Source organism: Phalacrocorax aristotelis, chromosome 7 (genome assembly GCF_949628215.1).
Source record: "Phalacrocorax aristotelis chromosome 7, bGulAri2.1, whole genome shotgun sequence".
In the NCBI taxonomy this organism is placed as follows: domain Eukaryota; kingdom Metazoa; phylum Chordata; class Aves; order Suliformes; family Phalacrocoracidae; genus Phalacrocorax; species Phalacrocorax aristotelis.
Window position 1 is genome coordinate 6,316,378 of NC_134282.1, and position 26,435 is coordinate 6,342,812.

General features: G+C 38.7%; 1 protein-coding gene across 2 annotated transcripts in view; it reads left to right on the forward strand.

Moving 5' to 3' along the window:
* Window positions 1-25,135, forward strand: part of BCHE (butyrylcholinesterase) — a 59,749-nt gene extending 34,614 nt beyond the window's left edge. For both annotated transcript variants that reach the window (XM_075098554.1, XM_075098553.1), the window contains exons 3-4: window positions 13,311-13,477; window positions 20,270-25,135. In XM_075098554.1, coding sequence (XP_074954655.1) covers window positions 13,311-13,477; window positions 20,270-20,397 — 295 coding nt within the window. In that variant the 3' untranslated portion in view covers window positions 20,398-25,135. The remainder of the gene's footprint in view (window positions 1-13,310; window positions 13,478-20,269) is intronic.
* The last annotated feature ends 1,300 nt before the right edge of the window (window positions 25,136-26,435 follow it).

Here is a 26,435-nt window from a genome sequence, read left to right on the forward strand (position 1 = left end):
TTTTCACAGGAATCATTTCTGAGCCATGAAAAAAGTGACAGAAATCATAGTCATAAACAACAACGACAAAAGGGTCAAATTTTAGGAAACTTACTTCTATTTCTCCACTTTTGGTTTTGGGGTTCTTAAAAATGACTCATCATGTTTCCAGGGTCTGTATATATTGTTATATTCAGAAGCAGTAACGGAAACATCTTTTTAGCAATCTATTTGGAAATAGTGCATCATGGAAAAAATCAGTAACTGGAGACTTGCATTTGGCAGTCATCTCTCTCCTTCTGGCTTGCAAACTGACAAGCTGTCATTGAATTTCAAAATTGAACAGGAGTTTTTGATTCAGTCATCTTTTGAAAATAGGTCTGGGATACCAATTGTTTGGATTGGTTTAACATTATTAGAAATATTGCAAAATTACAAGAAGATGTCTTGTTACTTTCCATATGTGCGGCAAATGCAATTCCATCTACACAGATTTTATTCTTTACAACAGATGAGTCAAACTATTATTTTCAAACATGAGCTGAGAACATCTATTAAGGAAATGTCCAAATATTGTAGGAGCAATTGAACGAGACATAAAACTAAAACCTAAAACTATAATGCAAAGGTTTTCCTTGAATATAACACCGGTGATGCTTTATAGAAAAGGGTAAGCTCTAATACAATTGTCAAAGGCTGTGGGATTGAAACCACCAGTGATAACGCACAGTCCAGGGACTTGGCAAGGTGAACTCCCTGCACCTGTAGTTGGAGGCAGACACACAAGCATGGACGCCCAGGCACAAGAAAAGAAATGATAAAGTGAATCTCTTTGAGGTGGGTTTTTGTAGAGCTATGCTGCCTTTGGCTGACCCTGTAAAAGAAGAAAGGGAAGTATCTTGGATGTGGCTTTTCCAATTCTTGCAACAGAGATACGGAGAAGAGCCTGTACTGGAGAGATGGTTCCCTGCTGTGCCCAGAACCTGGCAAAGAGCCTGCATGGATAAATTTCAGGGAAAGGAGAGGAATGAAGAGATACAACTGTTCCAAGAGTTGAAACAAAAACACTGTATGATTGCTACGTCAAGTTTAGGAGTGGGAATAAGAAGCCTGGATGGAAATAAATTAGTGTTTAATGGAAAGTACATGAGTAAGGAACATGGGAGAGCAAGAGAGGGAAGCGCTAACTGATGCAAGAGGCTAGGTGAACAAGACATAAAGGTGAGATAAAGAACAAAAAGAGATGGAAAGATAAGAGAAGAAAATATCTGAGAGACTTGCTGACCATTTTGGAGGGTGAAAGGATTTGTGACAGTGAAATGAAAGAAATACATGCTTGAATTTATTATGAGTTATGTGCTAGGCAAGTTCACATGTAAGAGCAATGCACCTCAGAGATAATCTAGGATTAGGGATTACTTTCCCTATATCATAACTTTTGCAGGCATGTAAACATAGTTGCAGAAGTCACTGTGAAATTCTAATTAGTGTTCACCCACAGTTAATCCGCTTTTTAGGGACACTCTTCTTCTTCCATGCTGCTTTTCTGCAGCTTACTTCTTGTTTCATCATCAAAGGACAGAAATTGAAGTTTAAAAGGTCTGCAAACCCCATTTTTCCAGGTGGTTCTGGAACACTAATCTGAAGTCCTACTGAGAAATTTCACATGAAGAATGGAAACCTTTCGGTACACATTTTAATTTACTCTCCAATGCAAGAGATTGGCTTGTTTCAGGGAAGTGGCAAAGGGGAGAAAAGAGGAAATGAGGAGCAGCAGAGGTTACCAGCACCATATTTTTGAAGGTAGCTCAGTATGGTGTTCAATTTTTTTTTCAATCATCTGCAAAAGTAGTCAGCTGTGGGCATATGTAGTTAGCAATTTAGTCACAGGATTTGTGAGATTCTGTCCCCATAAATCTAGAAGCTGCATAAGCAGGGATCAGGCATTTCATGCTTACAGTTAGTGATGTTACACAATTATATGCTAGCGCAGATGTAAAATTAAAAGCTGCCATCATCTGCTTTCCCAGACATCCCTGGCTGCCACCTGTATTCTCTACCTTTCCTTGAGGGAACATAAGACAACTTCCTAATCTCATACAATACAAACTCTAAAGAGTGTTGCCTCAAATTTACACCAGAGAGATCCTTTTCTACTGGAGCTGCTGTTCAAATACCGTGATTTTATTTTAACTAATGAAGTTTTAAATATGTGTCTCTCATGAATGTTATTCACCATATTGTTCTCAAGGAGTAGCCTCCAAGTGAATTTCCTATGTACCTGGAAATGCTTAGAGTTTTAAACAGCTGTTTCTTCCCAGCTGTGAAGTAGTCTGCATACTATAATTTCCAGAAAATCCCCCTCAGTTTTGAAAGAGAAGGGCTTTGAAGAGGCACAGATATCGTCCCCTCTTTACATACTATTTCTTCTTGAGAGCATGCCTTTCATGAATCTCAGTCCAAATGTTTTTACTTGGAGATCTCCCTCTTTGTGCGAGAATGTAGTTCAAATCAGATTCATGGGATGTTATAATGCTGGGACATAATTTGAATGTGTTTATCGTAGAAAGATACACGATCTCCACTTGTGGATGTCAAATCTACAATGAATTTATAACAGAGATAACAAAATTACTTAATCATATTTTTAAAAAATATCTTATTTGGGGGTTTATGAACACTAGAGGTTCTTATTTACATTTCCATCGTGAAGTAGCAGGGGTTCTGTTTCAGATGAAGCAATATTATGCTACTGAAAGCTATCTAATGGTTTCATTTATAGGACTGCTCAATTTGGCCTAGATTACATGGTAGTTGAAGTTTGTGACTCATGTTCTTCCTACAGTTCACAGAAATAAAACAGTGACCATAATATCAAGAAAAATGCTACCATGGTGAAGTCCACCACAACACAATGAATCTAGATTATTTTATTCGGTGCAGGGCTATGTGGAGCATCCATCTTGAAAAGAAATAATGATCAGGGCAATTACAATTGAAAGCAAATATCAAATATTATATCATAGTTTAGTACCTCCCACACAGTCTCTATTGAAAATTTGGTCTCTAGAGATAAGAAAAGCCTTGAATCCATTTATCTAACAATTTCTGAGTGTCTGGGATGAACTCTATTAATGGGAGAGAAAGCAAGAGATGGGAACAGCAATCATATACATACGGGTACAGTATTTACTCTTTCTTACAACCAGCTGGGCTGATAAATTTTACCAAAGCCACTAGGAATTTAAAACACAGTATTAATGGTTCCATGGCAATAAAAATATTTTTCTCACCCTTTACACACTTTAGGTTTGTCCCAGAGAAGAACAATTCTGGTTAAGTTACTATCTAAGTTTATGTGTTTCCAGGTCATGAGAAGAAGTGAGGTTGTACAGGAGATAAGACAGTTTCAAAGGATGAGTAGAAGGGCAAGCGCCATGTGCCTTCCTGTCTACTTATTCTTTTATTTACCTTCTATGGAAGTTACTTCCTCCTTCAAGGTCTCAGTAGGGTTCAGCACCTTCTTCCATTTCCAGATACCCCTCTTCAACCACTAAAAGCAAGACTAAAAACTATAGTTGCATTTGATTTCTTGCTGTAGCCAAAAGCTTAAAAAAATAACAGCTTTGAAAATTGGTCCTTGAAAGCTAAAACCAATACCATATGAAAGGGCATAAGGATCTTACAGAATTCTTCACAGGAACATTAAAAAAGAAAGGCAAAGATGTCCCTTTAGAATAGAGGAGGATTAAGCTATAGTGTTGCCTCTCTCATGTTTATTCAAAAGTGATGGAAATATGAACTTTGAATATTCACACCAGAACCTGGAGTTGGTATGAAATCATCATTGTGATTTCTGTCCAGGAAGAGAGAAACTTCTTTTGTAAACAGCTACAGGTATTCCTCCAGCTGGGACCTGATCCAAAGCTTTTGAAGTCAATCAGTCTGTTTCATTTGTTTGGATTTGGATCAGCCAGTAGGTTGATTCACCTCAAAAAGTGCTGGACTGCTCTTCAAAACCGTACAAAATAACACATAAGATGCAAGGCATGTTAAGCAGAAGAAATAAAATGCTTTTGAAAATTCTTTACGACTTTATCCCAATACATAATCTAAATGTGTAAATGACAACTGTATGTTGTTGGTATGTTATATTAGACACTTGTCACATTCAGCTCAGTCTGACTGCGAGCGTCACACTGAGTGAGTGATAAGTATTTCTTAAAGCAAGACAAGATAAAACATATTTTGATGGTTTAAAATTATCTCCACATTAATGTCAAAATTTCACCCATTTCCCTGAACTCAGTTTAACTTCAAATCTTTTGTCTTCTTGAAGTCATACCATTAGGTTGAAGTTGAAGACTATTCACTGCTTTTGGGTTGTTTTTTTTTTCTCTTTCCCTCTTGCCAAACGCTCTTCTCACTGTGACAGCCTCCAGCATCACAGGCTCTTTCAATTTTAAGAGCTTGCTTTCTTTTCTTTGGCCAGAAATAATGCTCTGTGAGGAGAAAGCTGTCAGATTCAGCATGGTCTCAGTCTCTTCTTTACACCCTCTTCAAAACTGTGCAGAACATGCATGTATTTGGGGTGTACCATCTGAGATATTGAGGTGTCTCTGACTGTCAGGGCTTCAGGACTGTAGCATAGACTCACTGAGAGGAGCGGAGACACAAGTCTGATAGCCCTCACTCAGAGGGACCTAGAGGATATTGGGACAACGTTGATTTCATTTAAATCAACGTGGATCTATGTTATCAATTCAAGCTAAATTTAGAGAAAGGTCTGGTCATGTTTAACTTTACCAGTTGCTCAGGAAAGGACATTTTAACTCACTGTCAGGTTTCTAGTGCTAATGACTCTTGGACAGAGCAGTGGGACTGCTGTTCCAGACCTTGTATGATAATCACGTCTCATCACATGCTGGAAAGAGAGTGGGGTTTGGGGCAGGGGTTCCTGAAATAGCACTGAGCTTTGCTGGAACATTTTCACCTTGGAGGAGACCTATGTGCAGAAGTGCCAGCGTGAGCCCAGGAGGTTAGAAACACACAGGCAGGGTCTGAAGGGCTCATTAGCTCTGGCTCAGCTGACCCGGCTCACTATTACTCCTGATACCAGAGCAAACTCCAATCCAGGAGCCAGGGATTTGAGGCACTGAGCTCCTAAATGCATTGCAAGCGTGCCCAAAGAGCTAAGGCAGAACATCCTGGATCTAAATTTCTCAAATACTACATTATTTATGGCCGGTACCATAAGACCTTCATTGCAATCCCTTATCTATAGCAGGAGTTCACAAACAAGTACCAACACATGCACAAGCAAGAGTCATTTCAACTTTATGAGTCCTTCATGAGGCTGTTTCGAGCAGAACACAAGAAGACCAAAAAAGAAGCAGCAGCTTGTTGCTTCATTTCCTGAAACTGATATCAGTTGTAATAGTGCATACCGCGATAATTTATAGTTTAAGACTTTTAAACACATAACTGCTGTCACCAACCTGGAATCTGGAAGGCATATCCTGAGCTTTATTTAGCCTGTGAAGGTGTAAGAAAGCCTAGCTGCAATGATCTTTCTCCAATTTCTGTCAGTTAAAAAGTGTGCCAGCTGGATCCTACAGGTTTCTTCAGGGATCAGCAGAAGAAATAATATTTACCTATGATATAACTTGCAGGGCAGTTTCCTTTTGCTGTGGCTCAGGGACACTTAATAGTCACTAGGTTATGAATTCACATGTGATCTGTGAGTGAGAACTGAGCACAACAGAATATAATGAACTTCCCATAAACAGCTGCTTAAGAAAAATAATTTGAAGGACTCAAAGCTGCAACCTCCCTCAGACTTGTAGTACTCAATCATACGAGTCCTTTCATCCACTACAGTGGGAATCTGAGTAAGGCTCAAACATTGCAGAATCAGCACCAACAATTTTTGCATCTTATTAAGGTACAAATAAATGAGAAGGGTTTAATTACTACAGATTTTTCAGAAACTGTTTACTATTTCCTCACAATAATTAAATTCTAATAAATAAAACAATGTTTTTAAACATGACCATTTTTTTTTTTCCCTAAGTTCCCCAGTTCTTCATAGTGCCACAGGAGCACAGGTGTGATACCTTGAGAATGCTGATGCCATGAGGCTGCAAGGAAGCTTAGTGTATAAAACAGATAATCATGGGTGCTTTCCAAACACCCAGTATTGCACAGGCTGACAATACCCCTGTCTGAGTTGTCACCTTTCAGTATAGTAGTTTTGAGAGCTTGGTTATTATAAATGGCACCACTCACCCTTTCCAGCTGATAGATTAGATAGCTGCTGTCTTTCCCATTAGTCTAAGAGGATAAAGACCTTAAGAGAATATTTTAAAACAAAATATCAAGTGTGGCAGCGCATTTGTACAGAGGGTCCATCAGCTCAATAGATAGAATGGTTAGTGATTAGCTGATACTAAGGAATACTCTGGAGAGCTGTCTCAAATAAAAACTACCAAGGTAACTTGTTATGCCGTATCATGTATAAAGAGCACCAACCGGTAGCAGTAGTGACATCAAAAGTAATATATGTATTTGTGAAGTGATAGCGTGTCATCTTTCCAATTCACTTATTTAGGAGTGGCACTTCCCCTTGCTTGTTATTCCAAATGGGCCAATTTATAAACTTTGGATAATGGACAGAAAAGTGCCCCTGTCATCTCGTCTTTGCTTTTGCAGTTTCTAAAAACAAAAAGCCTCAAAGTGTACAATTTAATGTTAAATATTTTGGCATAATATAACTATTTTATCCAGGGAGTCCCTCAAATCATTTTAGTAGGTGGAAGATGATTAGCTGACTTGGGAAAATGTTCTGGATAATTGTCTTTAAAAAAAATATTTAAGAATAAGTTAATTATACTGAATCATACATAGATGGACCAAATTGATGATGATATTGCATCAGATGCAATCTACGTATTCATGCAGTGAGAGCCTTTCAGATTTATACAGGTCTCAGTCTCTGAATGGAAAGCTTATACAGCAATTAGAAATTCTGGGGATGTTTTTACAGTTAATATTTTTTCACAGGTGTTACAGATATTTCTTCATCCTTTCCCTTGCTAACTTTTCTAAGGAAAGTTTCCAGAATATGTTCGTTTTCTTTGTTCCAATAGCTAGGACTGCTCCTCAGGTTAAGGACTTTGAGTCTTCAACCTCACGTCCCTCTCCGGTGTCTGCTTAACAGTGAGCCACCTGAAACTAATAGCCTGGTATGAAGACACCGGCACTAAGCCAAATTGTTTCAGGGTTTGAGAAGATTCAACCTGTAGTTAACAGTAAAATCTGTTCTTTTTAATAAGACTGGGCTGGAAAGTATCTGTTCAGCTCCCAGTCGTACCATCCAAGCAGTCTTACACAAATATGCACTGTCGCTACACCATCGTCGCCCTGGGGACCACGCCACTGCCCAAAATTGATATCAACCTGGCAGTTGTGTTGTAATAAGAAAATGAACATAGGTATAAATATCAGGCATTGTGGCCTTTAGAAATTATGTGAGACATCTGGATATGTTTGCCTGACTAATGCTGCAAACACTTCCCACCCCTCTGCAGCAAGCAGTGCTCTGGAGGGCTGAGGCAACACAGACGTGCCTGGTGCTCCTCATGAGCTCTCCCGCTAATTGGAAGTGCCCTTCGGTCCAAGTGGAAAAAGAAGGAAAACAACAAAGTATTTTATTCCAAGCTGAGGGGGGGAGGAAGGTTCATCCATTTGGATTAGATGAATTTCGATGCTTTGATTGGGTATGTTGTTTAGTGCCGGCACGATTAACGGAGGTTTTCTACATGACACAACCTCTAATAAAGCAATTGTAAAACTGAGATAAATTTTTAAGATACAAATCATGTGGTGCTTCCTCGAAGCATACGATATCCCCGTTGTGACTCCTCTGTAGTCAACAGGATTGCTTGTTGATTGAGGCATCAGCAAGGGCTCAGGCTTTGGTCATACTGCAGAAAGAAGTGCGAAAGGCTGGCATAGCCCATCCCTCAGGGGAGCAGAGTTGGAGGCCAGAGCTTTCACGGAGACCCGTCACATGATGATGTTATCCAGGAGCTCTTACCATCCTATTTTTTTTTAATCTACCTGGAGCTTCATTAAAACAAGCAGGCATATTTACTTGTGTTGCAGTGACACCCCAACCTGTGGTACCAGTTCTTACTTTGGCACCTTCGCTTCTGTTGTAAACCACATAATCTGCTTCCAGCCCCTTACTCACTGAGATCAACTGTTGATACCATAGCCCAGTTGATGTTTGTCCATCCTTTGGTTCATTTTGCCTGAACCTTGGATTTCTCTGCCCTGTGCTGTCTTACTCCCTTTCACCTGGCAGAAAATATGTATAGGAGACCATACAGCCAAAGGTTAAAATGCTACAGAAAAAGCAGTTCATTATGTATTTCTACAAGCACAAAGGTGTTATTAATTACATTAATTGCTATCAGGTTTTGTACCTGCACTGGTGTGCTGCATGGGTGCTTGCAGGGGTGGAAGCCACGCTGTGTTACTGGTAGCCTTCACGTGGCTGCTCTGAAGCCACCTCAGGTACAACTGCGTGAGCTTAGGCAGCTCCTTTCGATCACAGAACTGCCCCTCGTTCCTGTAGGTACCCCTGGGGTGAAACATTTGCAGTATGCTTCTTATTTGATGCTGAGCTGACTATTTCCATAATTCTTAAAGGCTTTGTAATGCAACTGTAGAAAATGTGCAAGAGACAGGGTGGTTGTTGCTGTTGCATTTGCTCACAGGCCATTCCCACTCCCTGTTATTGTGTGCCCATGGTAACACACTGTAAAATGCCATCCCATGAAAAACAGCTGATTGCCAGCACTGCCTGATAGCTACATGGAATCAGGAAAGCTAATAAAAATGATTCACATTTACTCTCTCCTCCCTTTAAACCAGCTGTTTAAAAGAAAAGGGGGCCAAATTGAAAATGAGCATCAGCAGTTACAGCCCAGGTGAAGTCAATAAAGTCACACCTAGGAGGAACAGGTCTCTATTTGATTTCAATTCATACTGCACGGGGGAATCAGAGGGTACAGCAGCATTATCATAACTTTTCAGTAGTCTCAGTGGGCAACCCGTTCAGCTAACGAGACACATGCCAGCAAAATGCCAGTCTGGTAATAACCTGCAGAAGGTACCGAGGAAGAAATTGCCTTACTAAGTGTCTGTGACTGGTGAGGTTGCTGCTGCCCTGATGAAAGCAGGAGGGAGGCAGGCTGTGCACGGAGAGGCCACCTTCCTGCTGCTCCACACAATGGGGAGGAATAGGAAATCCTCTATGGGCTGAACCGTAGGCAAACGAGCTTGCTGAGCTCTTCTCAGAGCAGGTCAGAGGGAAGCCAGATGCAACTGAATAGACAATTAAGAGCAATAACACACTGCTCAGGTGGAATTAGTGTATGCTTCCTCTCAGGGAGCAATATCTCTATGAACAGCTTCAGCCAGGCAGAACAAATATTTGCCTGTCTGGGGTCTTCCAGGCAGGCTGTCTGAGGCAGGAGCTACTGGGGACTGGAGGTAAAATTGTGTTTCAGCCTGTGACTCTCTTTGTGAGTTCGGGTTGGTATAATTCATCTGTGTTAGACGGCTAAAATGATGTGGGTTTTGTTTTTATTTTCCTCTAGAGGAACACACAATGTATTAACCTGATCCATTTACAAATAGAGCAGCTAAATAGGAATACAGTGCAAGCCTGGGACAATCCAAGCTAGCATGTGGTACAGTTAGTGTTTACAACACTCATTAGGAAGGTAAATGATGCCTAAAACCATTTTCAAGAGACTTATCACAGAAAATTTTTCTTTGTGGACTACATCAAAATATAGTTTAACATTACAGAAGAACCTGTCTGTTAAATGGTGATACCACAGCAAAGTGAAATCTATTCAGAGCTCACTCACAAAAATAAAGTGGATAATTTACAGGTTCTTTATAGCAGAATTCTTACCAAAAAGCCCCAAAGTTAGATGAAGAATTAAGTTTTTGTGTTTTTGTGTTTATGTGTTTGATAAACCATCTGTAAAAGTTCTGCTATGTAACTGTTAATAAACATGCAATGAGCTAGTGTTGTATTTCAGGCTATATTGATCATGTTAATGAGAATGGTAATATATAATAACGTAAATAATGCATACATGTGTTTATTATGATTAACAGAACTGTGTTCAGGTTGTTGCATTTTCTATCTCAACCAAATTAACTTTCTCTTTCTAAAGTTGTTGAAGATGAACATTAAATATACAGGAACTATCAGCCAACAAGCTCCTCTAAAACCTTTTTCAATCCTACGTCAAATCTAGTATATTTACTATAAATGAGTCTTGAGAATTAAATGTTATTGACACTTATGGATGTACAATACCTAAAAGGGGAAGAAACTGATCTTAGTAACGGCTGCTTAATATCAAGCAACTTCCACCCAGCACAAGATTAAAACAGGCTTGTGAACTTCACTGAGAGCACCTATATCTATTAAGGTGGAACATGAAAGCAGCTTTACTGGAGATTGAGCTCAAAAAGATACTCTTTTTCAAGTTAATGAGAAAATAAGTTTGACTGCCTTAAAGACACAACTTAATGAAATAATTAACTATAAATGAGCTGCTGTACTAGTCTCAGAGAGTGGAGAGAATCCATCCTATAACTTCAGGGCACATGCAAAGGAAAAAAAAAAGCTGAAATAATGAAACAAATTATGTTTACAACAAAGTTTAAACACAGATTGTTTGGTCTTTTGGGTTTTTTTTCCTTTCTTTCTTGCATTTCTCCTCTGGGAGCAATTCAAATAATTGTATTTCTTAATTGCCATAAGACTTGCTCCTGCAAACATTAAAAAGCATGTAGAAAAGACGTTAGCGTCTTACTAAAATATTCAGTGAAGCTCTCACTTTCCCTAAACAAAATGAAGATCTTCCCTGATTAGAGCTTATAGATATGGACGAGGTCTGAGATGGGTGATTCGTGTTTGACAGGCACATGCACAAGATAGAGGCTCATCCTGGAGGTGCCCATTCGGGGCACTCTTTCAGGCTCCATTGGCAGCACTGAGGTGGGCAAAACTGGGACGTACGGAAGAAGGGATGATTGAGTAGTACCAGAAGATGAAAGAGAAGTCTGAGGAACTGATAGAGATGACCGAATGAAGGCTTGCATGGGAATTTTAAGCTTTGTTTCAGTAGAAGCAAGTTCCTATAATCTAACAGCAAAGATTCTCACATATAGATGAACAGAGAGGGTTGTGCAGTGTATTGGACTCTTTTGTGTTCGGTAAGGATATTCTCACAATACTTTTAATTTTCTATATGAATACCATTAACCTTTGAGTTTGGTGCAAAGAACAGGGAATTTTACATCTTATTCTGGGCACTGCAATTCTCATTGTGAAGTTATTAGCGAGAACAAATGAACAGTAGCTGTGATAGAACAACAAGGTTATAATCATAACTTCTTTTACCAGTTAAAAATTATACTCATGTGTTCTGTTTTGCTGTAATGGGCAGCTACTTTTTAACTTGGGAAATTTTCAGTAAGAGAGCTAAGAAGGAAATTACTGGACCTTTCTTTGAACAGTCAGCTTCCTAGAAATTCAGGGAGAATGTCATAATCAGCAGGCTCACATATTTCAAAATGCTGTGTTCATCTGACAGTTCTTTCAATCACTTTTAGTAAAATACATCTGTAGCCATTGTATAATCCCCCACACACCTGTAAATTATAATGTGGAATGTCATGATTTATTTCATAGCATAAAAGCTGTTAAATGAATACTGACAGCACCATTAGCGTTCTGATCTTGAACTGAAGTGCAAGTCAGCTCTGTTTAAGTCATCATTCTCATGGGCTGCAAATAAATGTGCAGTTAAAAAGGGTGCCATAGGTTAATCAGAGCCGAATTAGTAAAGAAAAAATAGTAAAGCAAGCAATTCAGGAAATGACATGCTGGGTCTTTTACTCTAACATTATGTTTCCGTAAGCAGCCAGTGCCTGGTGCTAAAGACTCCAGAGTAAAGCAGAATATTAAAACATGGGCTGAAAACTGGATTCATTGTGAATGAACTAAGAGATATTGATGTTATTTCAGCAGCTGAATCTTGTGCTCTGACTGCTCCCACCTACACCCGGTACCTTATTCCCGCTCTTGACAAGCAGAACTCAAGTGGGCTCCACACCCTGGATTCCTCTTTCACTGCTGCCTTCTGGGAAGAGTCCTGGTGAAAAGTAGAAATAACCAAATTAACTTAGCTAATAGTGCCCCTTAACCTATCCCACAAAGAATCATCCTGTACTGTTGTTCTTCCCTAAATCACAGATTCCTTGATAGCAGCTTCTAGAGAAGGAGTCCTTGTGCTTGCACTGCAGTAGCATGTTTACTTTGTAGTCTTACCCTCATCTGAGCTGACACAGATTTGTACTTTAAACATTCACAGATCATTATATTCTTCTCAAAATCATATTCAGTCTCATTTGTTCCCTATGCAATCCTCACCATTTTGTTCTTTTTCTACACACTTAAACAAATTATTTTTTTCTCTAGTCATATAGATATTAGATATTGCCCTTTTTTGAGGGGAAATACTGGGTGTCTGTCCCTACAACCTTATCAACTCTGTTGTATTAGGAATATTTATCACAACTATTTTGATACTAACAGCTGTGATCCTTTAACATGCAGAGCATGTTCCATAAAGGGCCAAGAGCTGTGTACCTCTTTCTGGTTTCTGAAAGGTTTCAGATTGCTTGTTTGGGCCCCCCCCCCCCCCCACTGATGGGACTCAGAATACTTCAAGGGAAAACTGCTCCTTCTTAATGAAGAATAATTGTTTTCTCTCCCAATATAGCTTTCAAAGTTTAGACATTATTTATACCTTTACTTGCATTTTTATCTGAGCTAGTTAGTCCAGTCTATTATTTCAAACTAACACATAAGCCACTCAACGTCCCAAACTGGTTGATTGGTTTGTTTTTAAGTCATCTGTAATAATTTACAGTTTCTGTGAGAATCTCCAAATTCAAGAAGTGTAGCTTGTACGTGGTGGTTTATTAACTGTTTTCCCTTATGTGAACCCAGAACACCCCAAAAGGGATTATAAATAATTTTATATTTTTCTGAATGAAGTTAAATCAAACTTATCTTCCTTTTTCCCCCTGTTGCTTACAAAGGTACACTTCAATAATTCTAAACTAACTTACTTAAGCCGAAATAACTGTTAAATAAAAAACAAATAATGCTTTATTGATGTGTTCAGATAATGTCTCATTCAAATGAAATGTTTATTTTTTTCATGTAGAACTCCAAATGGGACCCTGATCAATGGAACAAGATGGCCAGTCTTCACCAGTACTGAACAAAAATATTTGACATTAAATACCGACACTGCAGAGATACTGACAAAATTGCGTGCTCAGCACTGTCGATTCTGGAATATTTTTTATCCTAAAGTCCTGGAAATGACAGGTAAAAATGCTTTATAGGTGTTTTTACATAACTTTTATACAAGGATTATTTGATATTAATGTAATACTTTAGTTTAAATCTTTACATTCCTATTTGCAGCTGAATTTCTAGATGTTCAGATGTTGGACAAGAGTGTCCATGCTATGGCGAGGGTTTGCCCTCTAATGTGCTCTGTGCTTCTGGCCATGGGCTCACCACCCTGTTATGTACTAGGACGAAACCTGGGGACAGGCCAAGGCCCAGGGCTCGTGCCGTGTGGAGATTCTCTGCCCCAAAGTGCAGGTGAAGCCACGAAGTGAGGCATTTGAGAGTGCTGCAAATCTCTGTTCTCAAGCTACCCACTGCAAGGGTCAGCACTGCCTGGCTCTGGGCTCCTGGAGAGAGCAGGAAAGATACTGCTGAACTGGGAGCTTGCACTGGGATTTCTGGAGGCTGTAGATGCCCTTTATAAACTTCATGTATCTAAAGTACATTGTGGGGTGTTATATTGGAATTATATCATCTATTATTTAAGGGATTATATTATTATGCAGCTAATCCACAGAGGATATTAAGTGTGATGCTTCTGCCAAAAGAGGATTCTGTTCTACATCTCGCACGAGAGCACCTTTGGTTTATATCTAGACTGTCAGGCATGGATGACAACCAAGAAATTTCAGGATTTGCCTATGTAAAACAGAACTGATTTGTGCCTGACTGTGTATACAATGTGTTTGAGATTTCACTGCCCAGAAAAATATATCAGGCTGTTTGGAACTTCAGGCTTAGTTGAACACAAAGGACTCGTATTTTCTTTAAAAGCCCGATGCCACTGTTTTACAAAGCCCACCGAACAGACCAAGCCTCTGTACTTCTGGATTTCAAAAGTAATTAATTTTATAAAGTGATTTTGCAGCTCTGGGACTGCATTCCTATTTTGACTTGGGGGAAGTCTCACTTCAAGTATAAGATACACTTTTAAAATGTTAATTAGTAATTTACAAGCTTTCTGTGAGTTCCAGTTTGAATGTTAGTCTTAAAAATATGTAAACTTTCATGGTGCACAGGCGATTCTTTCTGAAATAATTTATTCCTTCCTCATTTGAGGCTATAACTGTATTATGGCTCAACTTTTATCCCCTCTCAATTCAAAAGATGTTTTTCAATTAAATCAAGAGAAACAAAATCAGTAGGTAAAATGAATAATTTATAAAGCATACTCTGTGACTTTTAAAATCATGGTATACCAAATTATGGATGGATTTGAGGGAGTTTTCTCAAATTATGACAAGCCCTTTATGCTGAGCCAGGAGAACTGAACTATTTTACATATTTCTTTAAACTGGCTGTGAACCTCTATTGAATAATGTGCATCTTGCAAAAGGACTGTGCATAACCAAACGCTGGGTGAGGATGCTGCTCCAAATGTGGTGGAGCAGAAGAAAGCACATCTTGGCAGGACAGCAGAGTTGCTTTGCATGGTCCTGCAGTGTGAGGGATGATGAAGCAACACTCTGGATCTGCCAGGAGACATAAATACTTCATTTTGCCATATTCAGTAATTTAAAACATAAATTTACATAATTTAATTAAAAGAAATTCCTCAGCATATTCTTAGCAAGAGGAAAGATGCCTGGATCCAAACATAGAAATGAGACAAGAATATTTTCAAGAAGTAGTGCTGGTTCGCCATGTATCCACATGTATCAGTCCTTGAAATATTATAACAGAAATACTATGGTTTTACATTAATTTTCTTTATTAATGTTCTTATACATTTCTAACAAAGCAACCTTTAAGATTCTGCTTACAAACATAATACTTTATATATTGTAATAATTCTCTTCACTGAAGTATTATTTTGCATTTCCTATTTGCTTTTATGCCCGAAGGACAGTGTATGCCATACATATATGCATTTCCTCCTTTTCTGAGGGTCTATCTTCTTCCACTGAAATATTCTTAGAAAAGAAGGTTGCTTTAATATGATATAAGATGACAGAGAGCAAGATGTAAGGAAATTTTATGTATCATTATTGCAAGTTATAGTTCAGGTAGAGTTCAGATGGACAAACTAGAATTACATCAGTTAGAACCCAAAGAGGACAATCAAACCAACATATTTTGCAGAAATTGCAAGGGGATTTCTCATTGTGGCAAGCGGTCAGAATTTGACATGGATGTGCTTGCTAACAAACAACTTCTTTAGTTACTCATCCAGTCCTGGCACAAGCCTTGCTACCCCCTTGAGGTCTTCTCTGCATGTAATGGCCATCTCCAAACACATTCCGCATCTAAGCAAGCCTGTTCCCATAACAGGCTGGGTAAGATAGGTTCCTTGAAGCAGTTAAAGTGAAAAATTTTTAATCTCCGCCATCTTTATAGTTAGATATTTTTCCATTTTCCTCAAGCAACCAAATGGGATATGTTCCAGAAAAATTGTCATGGTTAAGGATTGAGAAAACTAATAAGAAAAAAATAAGCCTCTCTCACTACAACCACCATAACAGCCATATATAAAATACTGGCCTTTATATCTCTAGAGTAGTGTGTATGATTTTGGGAATATTTCTCAATGTCTTCCCCTTCAATTTCAATATATAAAAGTATAATTGAAGACATGGGTCAAAACATGTAGTTTTCTGTCTCTCTCAATAATAATCACTAGCCAGGTAAACAGGACCTAGGCATGCCTTACGTGGGCTCTCCATTCCAACTAGGCACAACTTCTACACAGATTTCAACCCTATTGCAAAGGCACCGAGAATACCCTCTGTTCCCACTCACCCTAAGACAAGCTGGGAGCACTCCGCATTTAACATTTCACTCGAGGGTATGAGCACTGGGACAATCACCAGAACTTCTTCTAAAAGAAACACACTAGAGAGACAGTAAACAGTAAGTGACTCAAGTAGCTTTTGAAGCAATCATATGGTAATTATAAAAGCATCTATGTTGGACTCTGTATCCTTAACACAATCTCTAACGCATCTAGAGCCCTAACTATTTATATATGCCCGTTTCCTCTTGATTATAGAAAGCCGCAGGCAGCCAAGCTTTCCATTTGTGTTCTGTTACTATTTTAGTGTGCCTAATACATATTTTTCTATTTTGTTTGATATTACTGCATCATATATCATCTATAGAGAAATCAAACAAAGGAGCTGATTTAAATACATACATTCTAAAACAACCCTAAAAAGGTTTTGAATGTGGAGACAGAAAAAAGTTCAACCTCTTGACCAGTGAATAACGAAAATAATTGTATTTGCTGTGATGCTCCAAATAGTATCTCGATTCTATAGAGCTAAATACTCAGCATAGTAAGAACATTAAAAATGTGACTAATTAGAAAATTCACCATCAGAATTAGTTTTCAGTTTTCACAGAGCTAGACTCTGCACTCATGGTGCATGCAGAAAAGTAACCTAGTCAAATGTAACCTCGCCAATACTACTGTAGCTACCGACTAAGCAAGATTGTACGCAGTGCGCCTATGGGCAATGAGCTAGAGGTGTGTGTGTGTATATATATATATATATATATAAAAAATAGGTGTCTATGCAGAGTATAATAGGTGTATATGAGGTATAATACCTTTGCATCTGAGGTTATAGGAGAGAGAGCAGCCCTTAGAATATTTCTTCTCCCAGAGAGCTCTATTGACTTCTGGAAGAAGTAAATAACAAGAAATTTAAAAACTCTGAAGTCCTTAAAAATACATATGAAAACCAATGTGCTGTTGTGGTCAAAAAAAGCATTGATATTCAGACTGTGCGATTAAATGACATTGAATAGAGATACTGAAGTATAGGTGTTATTTTTCTCCTTTCTGAACATTTCTGTAGAAACTATCATCATTAGACTCTACAGCATAGATAAACTCATAGCCTTTATTATACTAATGAATCAAGAAGTTTGCAGGTACCTGCATTTATGAGCTGTTGAGGACAGAAAAACTAATTCTAACTTGTCATCCCTTATTAATTATACTGTATCGTAACAGCTATATGGCCTTTGTCCCAATCTTAATATCACAAAAATACTTTTAAGATTAGCACTTTATTGGCACATCTAGCAGTTCGACAAATGATGGTACGGAGATGAATTCAGCGTTGCTATAATGCCATTAAAGTAAGGGCAGTATGCCTGTGTGGAAAGAGAAGAAACGCCAGCTGTCTGCACTGACACTGCTAAAGAATCAAAAAAAGCCTGCCTTTCCTTTGGTCTGTTAAACTGGGACCTTTCTGAGTACTGAGGTATGATTCACTGCCTGCAGAAACCTCCCCTTTCCTCCTTGTAAACTTCACTGGGCTCTGCATTAGGCTAATTGGTATTACTATAAAGTTTGGGCTTGCCTAAATGACTGCAGATAGCAAAATAACCTCACTTTATTATTAGCTGACTTCTGTAGTACTGCAGCCCACTGTAGTAACCCAGTGCTCTGAGCTGTAATTATTGGTCAAGTTGAATTCTATAATCTTTTTTTTTTTTTTGCCTTCTCGCTGTCAGCTCATCTAAGTCATGGGTGGTTGCTCCAAAGAGATTGATGGTGTTGGTGATAATGGGATGCATTGACTTGTGACTTCAATTTGGATCTTATCACTGAAAAAAACCAAACAAATGGGAATCCAAGTTCTTATTTCAGTGTTTTCCTTACACTTTTTGTCTTTTAGATTCATAATGGTGGCTATTCTTTTTGTCTGCTTTCGCTAGCTGACTCACTTCTTCACTGTGATCTTTAAGAAGCACTGAAATGCCTCATAATTTATACTTTAGAACAGTGACTTTTAATTGAAGTTGTGTGTATGGTAGAGGTATTCCAGTTTCTAGGGTCTTTGGGCAGACTTCAAACAAATCTAAACCTGAATAATTAAAGAATTACATAATTTTTAAAATTCGTATGTGGACGCTTTGCCTGGAAAAATAAAACTGACCCATAGTCAGGAGTAATACAAGAAACTCTGCTGAGGCATTTTTCTTCAGGAAATACTAGTACTGGGTCATACACTGAATTACCAATCTATTTGATAGAAGTGGAAAATTTGGCTTTACCCGAGACCCTGGCTACATCTTTAAATTAAGAAACATGCAAAGGCGAGTTCTTTGAGTCAGGAAAGTAAAATGTTGTGCATGTCTTCTCCCCATAGTTCTGTGAGTCATATCTGCATAGCTTCGGAATAAAAATGTGGGTTTATTGGTACCAGCATTTCTGAATCCTCTTTGATTTAGTGACAATTGCAGCCTGCGGAAAAATTTTCAAAATTATCTGAACTCTTCTTTTGTTTCCAATGTAACGAAGCTTATTACGTCTTTGAACTGAGGGAGAGGAGTGTCGTTAATCATCTTTTCTTCTTATATTTGTTCTTCACGATTTCCCTTTTGACTACAATCAGAAGTACAGAACCTCCTCAAGAAAAAGTATCTTGGTTTTATTTCTGGTCTCACTGAAACCAAGAAGTAATGTAAATCTCATTTCAAAGTCTCATTAAATTGCCATCTGGATTTCCAGACCAAAAAGGTTTGGAAATGTTGAGCTAAACTGCAGATAAGCAACCAAATTGCTGGATGCTTCTCCAAACTAAGTCTCTGAATCTGTTAACTCTCTTTCCAGAATATTTTCTCTACTGATGTGTAAAACACAAGTATTTCATTTTCACATAACCAGTTAAACTTGCAGTGCTGGCAGATCATAAAAAAGGGGAAAAGGGTGTATTTATGGAGGCAAAGGGCCTATGCTCTACTGCAGCAGAAGAACATAAAGTCAAAAGAGCATAAAGAAACCACAGAACTATTATCTCGTGAACATAATTACCACATTTTTTTGGAAGCAAGCTATGTCAATATGGGACAATATGAGATAATTAGGTCCAGAATGAATAAAAGCATTCATAGATTATAAACACTTTCTAAACTTTAATAAAAAGGTCTACAACCAGTCCAAAATAACAAGCCACAGTATGCAATGTAGCCTACATAAGTTATCTTTCTTTTAGTTGTATGGGTTGTTCCTGCAAGGTCACTGCATTTCTTCCTAGCATTAATTACCTTTTGGGACTGGAGGAAGTGATCCCTGTCTGTAAAATACTCTGGGAACCTTGTAAAATGATGTATTTTTATTACTCTTCTCATCCTCACCCTCTGCTCTGACATCTATAACAAATTTGGCAATAAATATTGCCTTGGGACACAGGATTGGCTGGCAAATACAGGCTAGAATGAAAAAGAAAAAAAAAAGATTGTTTCATGTTGACATAGTGCACGTTTTACAGTCTCCTTCTCCAAACTTGTGCCCCTTACGCATTAAACTTGCAGATTTATTCCACAGTAGGGTAAAATCCTGGCCATCCATTGAAACTAATGACAATACTGTTGTTGCCTTGATCAAAGCTGTGATTTCACTGCGTCTTTACAACCACCTACCTCAGTTTGCACGTCACGGTCTTTGGGGTACGTAGGTTTCAGTGTAGAGTATACTGAACCAAAGTAATATTTTGAGGAGTTTTTTTTTTAAAAGTGGCTTTAAAATGACAAGTTTGATAGACAAATATTATGCAAAAACAACAAGTACATAGATCAGTATATTTACTACCCTGCTGTGTGCCAGAATGATGTCTTTGCAGTCCTTCCTTCCTGATGTAAAGATAAAGTGCTAATCACAGAATTTTCAGTCATTCCAGGTTTAAGAAAAGAGGTAAAAGATCATCCTATAATGTATTTGGAGCAAATGACACTGATAATCAAAATTATTTTTCAATTAGCATATAAAGAGATTCAAATTTAGATTAATGTAACCCATTTCATGTTTTACAGGAAATATTGATGAAGCAGAACGAGAGTGGAAAGCAGGATTCCATCGCTGGAACAATTACATGTCAGACTGGAAAAATCAATTTAATGATTACACTAGCAAGAAGGAGAGATGTGCAGGCTCTAATTAATATGTTTACCCTTTCCAGTATGTCCATATTACTGTTCATCAGGCAGACGTACAGGTAGCCTTCTAACATGACTAGCGTTACATACCGTATGCAAATTAAAAAAGTGTTGTGTATAAATTTGATTCCCCAGATTTTTCATTTCTATTTTACCTCATATCTCAGGAAACCATATAAGGCATTTATACCCTTTGAAGCTTCACTGTTAAATAGGACTGTAGAGATAAAAGTCTGAAGATTAGTGATCTACATATTATTATAAACACTAGCTGCTTAAATTCACACTTCAAAGAAACAATGTAATCTGTTTTAGAAAAATGGATTTTTTTAAATAGAAATAGCAGTGTTTTACAGTATTGCCACGCAAAACACAATTGATTTTGATCTTTAACTGCAGTGCCACCACACTTAAACCTTGCTTCAGACATAACTTAATTGACATAAACATAAAGAGATAATAACTTTGCCACATGCACCAAATCATATTTGCTTGTTAGACCAAAAAGTTTTAAGACTGCCATTAAAGCCTAAATCATTGCCTTTTTATGGCCAAATCTGTAGGACAAAGCCATGGTAGGAGAGTATTCAGACTACACAGTGAAGGCCTAAATCATCAGCATTCTGTGTGCAAGTGCAATGGTGAATCAAGCCAGAAATCTCTGCTTCTGCTACCCTCGTTTGTCAAGGAGTAAAGACCTACAGATTTGCAATGTAATGGACTCTCAGCTTTCCCTGGTCAGGCACCCACTGTCTTCAGCTGGTAAAAGTCTCTGCCATGGACGTAAGCTCCAATTATGATATGTTTTGTCCACCAAGTTGCCTCCCAGTCAAGGGACAGCCCCACGTTTACTGGAACATGACGGGCAAGTTTTTATACCTGCAGAAGAGCATTGATCTGCATGTCGGCAGGTTCACCAGAAAGCAGCCATGAAAGCCCCGCTGGGCCAGCCAGCTCTCAGCAGGAGAATGGGAGCTGGCCGTAAAGCCCTTGCTCCTCTTGGGGAAGGCCGGGAAGGATGTCACTGCAGAGGGACGTTGTGACCTTGGTGGGAAGTACCCAGCTCTTTGACATGGTCAAGTGAGCTCCAGTTGCAATACAAGTAGGTATCTCCTGGATCCGTTTCTACCTACTCCAGCTGATTCTATTAGAAGCTTCTAAAAAACCCCTTGGATAATTCTTCTTCATAATTCTTTGCTTCTGGGTGGCGTTGGAAGTTGTACGCCTGAATAACACCTTAATTAGCTGCTTTTCACTGGCCCGACTGGGAAGAATAAATGCCAAAAATTTGATAAACATAAGGAGTATGTAAAAGCAACAACTCGTCTCATAAATAAATGATCCTGAAGCTTTCTGTAAATGTAATAGCATTTCAGCGCATCTATCTTCTGTTCTAGTGACTGTGAGCTCTTATAAAATTCCTCTCGAACTGAGTAGACCAAAGAGATCTAGATAATGAACGGCGAGTGTTCTCTTTCTGGCAATCAGTTTGACCACACAGGATCCCGACACTGAAAGGATTTATTTTTGCAGAAAGGCCAAATTCTCCAACAGATGATAGTTTATCATCTTTTCAGTTATTTCCAAAGAATATGGTTATTTCCTGACTAAATTATGGAAGACCAGTTTTTAGCACAGTATTTCCAAAGACTATACAATCAAAAAAACTGGTCATTTTTGAGCAAGCTGGTTAAAACTTGAGATTATCTGGGATTAAAAAACACCCTTTATGCTTCATGTTTATACCACAGGTAATTAGCTAATTGCATACAGTAGCATAGATACTGCTATTAAGAGTTAGTTGGAGAGCTCTGTCAGTCTACAGTGTATTGGGTATTTATCAGATGTTCCTGATGAGCTACTGAAGAATAAAAAAGAAAAGCCACAGGGGGATGAACTTTCTGCCCATCGTTGAGCCAGTTCTGGCACTCCCCATTTTATTTCTGTGGTGTGCTTCATAGGCATGTTGGGTGCTGATCTGCCACAGTGAGCCTTGACAGCACCAGCAACACTTAAGCATGTTTAAAAGCAGCATTTGCCTCTTTTGATATCCTCCTCTTAGCTATATTTCACTCTCTATCTAATCAGCCTGAACAACGGGGAAAAAAATCTGAGCTAATTAAAATGCACAAGTAACCTTTGGGAAGGGCAGGTGGCAAAGCAGTCTATAAAGTATTTTGCTGGGAAGGCGTCCTTTGTCTGCATGTGCTGTGAGCTAGGCTGGATAAGGTCTATCTGAAGACTAATATCCTTTCCACAGTATGCATACCATGCCTGTGACATTCTTAAGAGCGAATAGGATGGAGGGAAGAGGAAAGCAAAGCAGGCTAAAATAAAGGTTAAACCACTTTTTGAAGTGTGGTTTTACTGATTTTCTTGGTATGAATAAATTGCTAGCTTTGTATTTTTTTCATATGCTGGGAGATAATATCTCCTTTTATCACTCATATGAAATCAATATGTCATGTAGTCATACATTCATATCCCACACTTATGCAAAAATAGGAAAACCCTAAGTACTTGGATGTAAGTAGATAAGGTAATGAAGAGTGAAAAAAGACCAGTCCCCATTGTGGGTAGTTTCTAACTAAAGGTCAAAAAAACTTATGCTGGAAATTATTTGAGGATACTGTGTCATTGCTTAAAATGATGGTTACATATTAGAGGAATATCTCACCCAAACCTCACTGAAGATGTAATGTTGCTAATTAATGTTTTCTTTTGGCTCAAAAGAGGCAAGCAACCAAGAAACCAAGGTTTCTCTGTGAAACCAGAGACAGTATTTGAGTCTTTCTTACCATTCTTGATATCCAGAACAAGAAATCTGAATTTAGTCCCAGAGCTGCTGAAAGATTATAATGAAATGAACTGCAGTGCCAACAAAAATGCTGGCATTGAACCAGTTGTCATTAGGTTTATAAGCTAACAGCACACTGATTAAATTACAGACGTTTCACACGTATTTTAGAGATAGTCATAAGAGGACTGAAGTCAGAAACTTTTCAGCAAAACTCTGTTTAATTAAAACCACCAGCTTTTGCACGTTAAATGTTTTGTCTAAAGGAATTTGGGTTAGATAAGTTTTCAGTAAAAAGTTAAGCATTATTTGAGTGAAATCTTATCTGTGCTCCTGCTAGACTATCAAAAACTGAAGGAGTCGGGATGTTCAGGGTACCTGGTCTAGGGCACCCTGGTCTGCATACCTGGACCAACCAAAGTTGAAGCTTTCTGGCTTTGAACAGGGGCCCTCAAACCCCAAGAGTCGTCTCTAGCAGAACTAAGACCCCTCCAAGGTTTCCAGGCTTCCTCCCCACTGCAGATTTTACACTCATAGCTTGGATTCTTGGGATGAGTGCTCAGGCCTTGTAGCCCTAAGCCCTGGCCATTGCTCTAGGTTTATCATACTGATAAAGCCAAATTTCTGTTTAAGTGGAAGCCTGGGTTTTTTGGCCCTCTTTGGTCACTAGAGGCTCAGGCTATTTATATAGCAGAGATTACTGCTCTGTAAACACATAAATACATGTGCTCAGTTTAGATCTTCATGAATAGACAACTCATATGCATCTCTTAATAGCAAGGGGCAGAGGCAAATCTGTATCAGCTCATAGTTGGAAAGGTATCTTTGCAATGTAGAATAATAATAAAAAAATGAATTACACTCCTGAAGTAAAGCGTTGGGGATAAAATTATCTTATATTATGAAAAAGTGATGGAACTGTCAGGAAAACGCATATGTATTTCATGATGTATAAGCTTAATACGATCTCTGTAGACATCTCTAATGTTCCTATCACAACAGATCATCAGCAAGTGATTGGCCCATTGTCATACGCAGATATCATATAGACTAATCTGAAGGTAACATTAACAGTGGAGAGATATATATTTGTCTCTGTCAATATTATAACATTGTCTTCTCGGGCTTGATTATGGTTCATGCATTTCTACTGGCTCAGCACCAGTTCTGCAACATCAGCAGCTATTTAGAGGGACATAATAAACGTCACCGTACTTCAGTTACACCTGCAGCGTGTCCAGCCAGTAAAGAGCAGCCTGCGCTGGCACTGCCAAATGCCAGCCTGCCCACAAAGGGCTCTTGCCCTTCCTTCCCCTCCAGCTGGGGGTGGGGTGGGGGGAACTGAGCCAAAACAACCAAGGGGAAAATAAATAAAACCACCAAGAGGAAAAAAAAAACAAACCCCAATCAACCAAGGGGAAAAGACCAAACCAAAACCAGACCATAATAACCCCACACAAGCACTTTTGCCCTGGAATGATCAACAACTGCAGGGCCTAACACTGTACACAGAGGTACTAAGTATCCCAGTTCCTCTGTTCCAATAGTTCCAGCCAAAAAAACTCCCACTGAATTGCAAAATAAGTTTAGGAATTTGACAGTGATTCAGAATATGGGGCGAGGAATGAGACCGGCGGGTTTGGCTCAGGCTCGGGGGCTGCTGTGGAAAGTGCTAGTGCCAGCTGACTGCTTTCTCACTGTATTTTCTCTTCCAATCCGTGGAACTATGGGCATTTGCCAAAAACTCTGACTGCTTTTGGCCATCCAACGAGTCTAAAACCAAGCACCTGTGTAACAGATATGTGCAGCTGTTTATGTTTACCACGGCTGATCTATCTGTAGTACGTGCCACATGCCTGTTGATTTACTCTGGGTGGATTGGGAGCAAGAATCCATTAAGAAAAAAATGGTTCCTGGCTGAATTACAAGTATTTCTCTCTTTCTCATTTCTCTGTTTTTATTTGTCCTCATCTGTCTAAGGTTCTAGGTGAGTTTTCCATTGCTAGGTGATTGCTGCTGCATGAGCTTGAAGAAACTTCTGTTTTATAAATATACCCCTAGCAAAGGAGAAAATTGTAGACTATGTGAATACTGTATCTTTGGGATCTGCAAGAGATATTTGGCAACTGTGTGCAAACGGTTAATATTTAACAACCTTGACTCAGTTCTGCAAGCTGAGGGTACTACTGCTTTAAAGTCATGTGTGTCTCAGAGAATAAGGTGGCACACACACACACACACACACACACACACATACACAGAAATATAGGTTCATCAGCTATTGCCTCTCAACAGTATATTTCGAACCATTGCAAGCAACATGGAGATGGAGGTTTATACGTGATTGCGTTTGTATTTTCAAAGTGTATCTTTTTGGTCTTTACTGAAGAATAAAATGAACACAAGACTTTCTGAAATAAATCAACACCTCAGCCAAATTAGTCATTCACAGTTAAAAGTTCAAAAGCTTTTACTCTGATTTCAATTGTTTTAGGACCAAATTTTATGAACAAACATAATTAGCCATTTTAAAATGCTTCATAAGACAAGATAATTCCTTCCTGACCCCTGCTGAAATCTTGAAGCATGAATACTGATTATCTTGTTTTAGCACATAAACCTTCCAGCATTTTGTTGATAAACTAGATTAGTTGCACTCATCAAAACGTTAACTCATAGACTTAATGACTACAAAGCAGTGATGTGAGTCTACAATTGGCACAGGTGTGAATTTTTGAGAGGCTTTTAATTGGATTGCAGGTGAGATTAAATAAGGCTCCTAGGCATGTTGCAAGCAGAAGTGCTGGGGTGGGGGCTAGTCGCAAAATGGTTTCAGTTAGTTTGGGGAGAATTAGAAGGAAAAATGAAGCTTAATTCCAGCACAGGGTCTGTTACACAAAAGTGAATGATGAAAAAGTTTTATTCCTGATAGCATCGCAGCAGCTTGAGGAAACATACAGAGGACAAGGGTGTCTGTCTTTTTGGTTTTACTGAATCAGGTCATTACAGATACATATCACCATCTACTGTTGTCCTGGTCAGGGATCTGGAGATAGCCAGGAAATTATTGTTGTTTTGAAACTGAAAAGTATCTAGTCCTTCCAAATCCACATATTTGCCAGGAAAAGAACGCCAGCTTCTGATCTTTTTAATTCTGCTCCATTTTAATATATGCCCTAGTTGCAGGAGCTAATGTTTTAGCCACTATTAATAGAACAATGCACAAATGGTGTAGGTGGTTCTCGC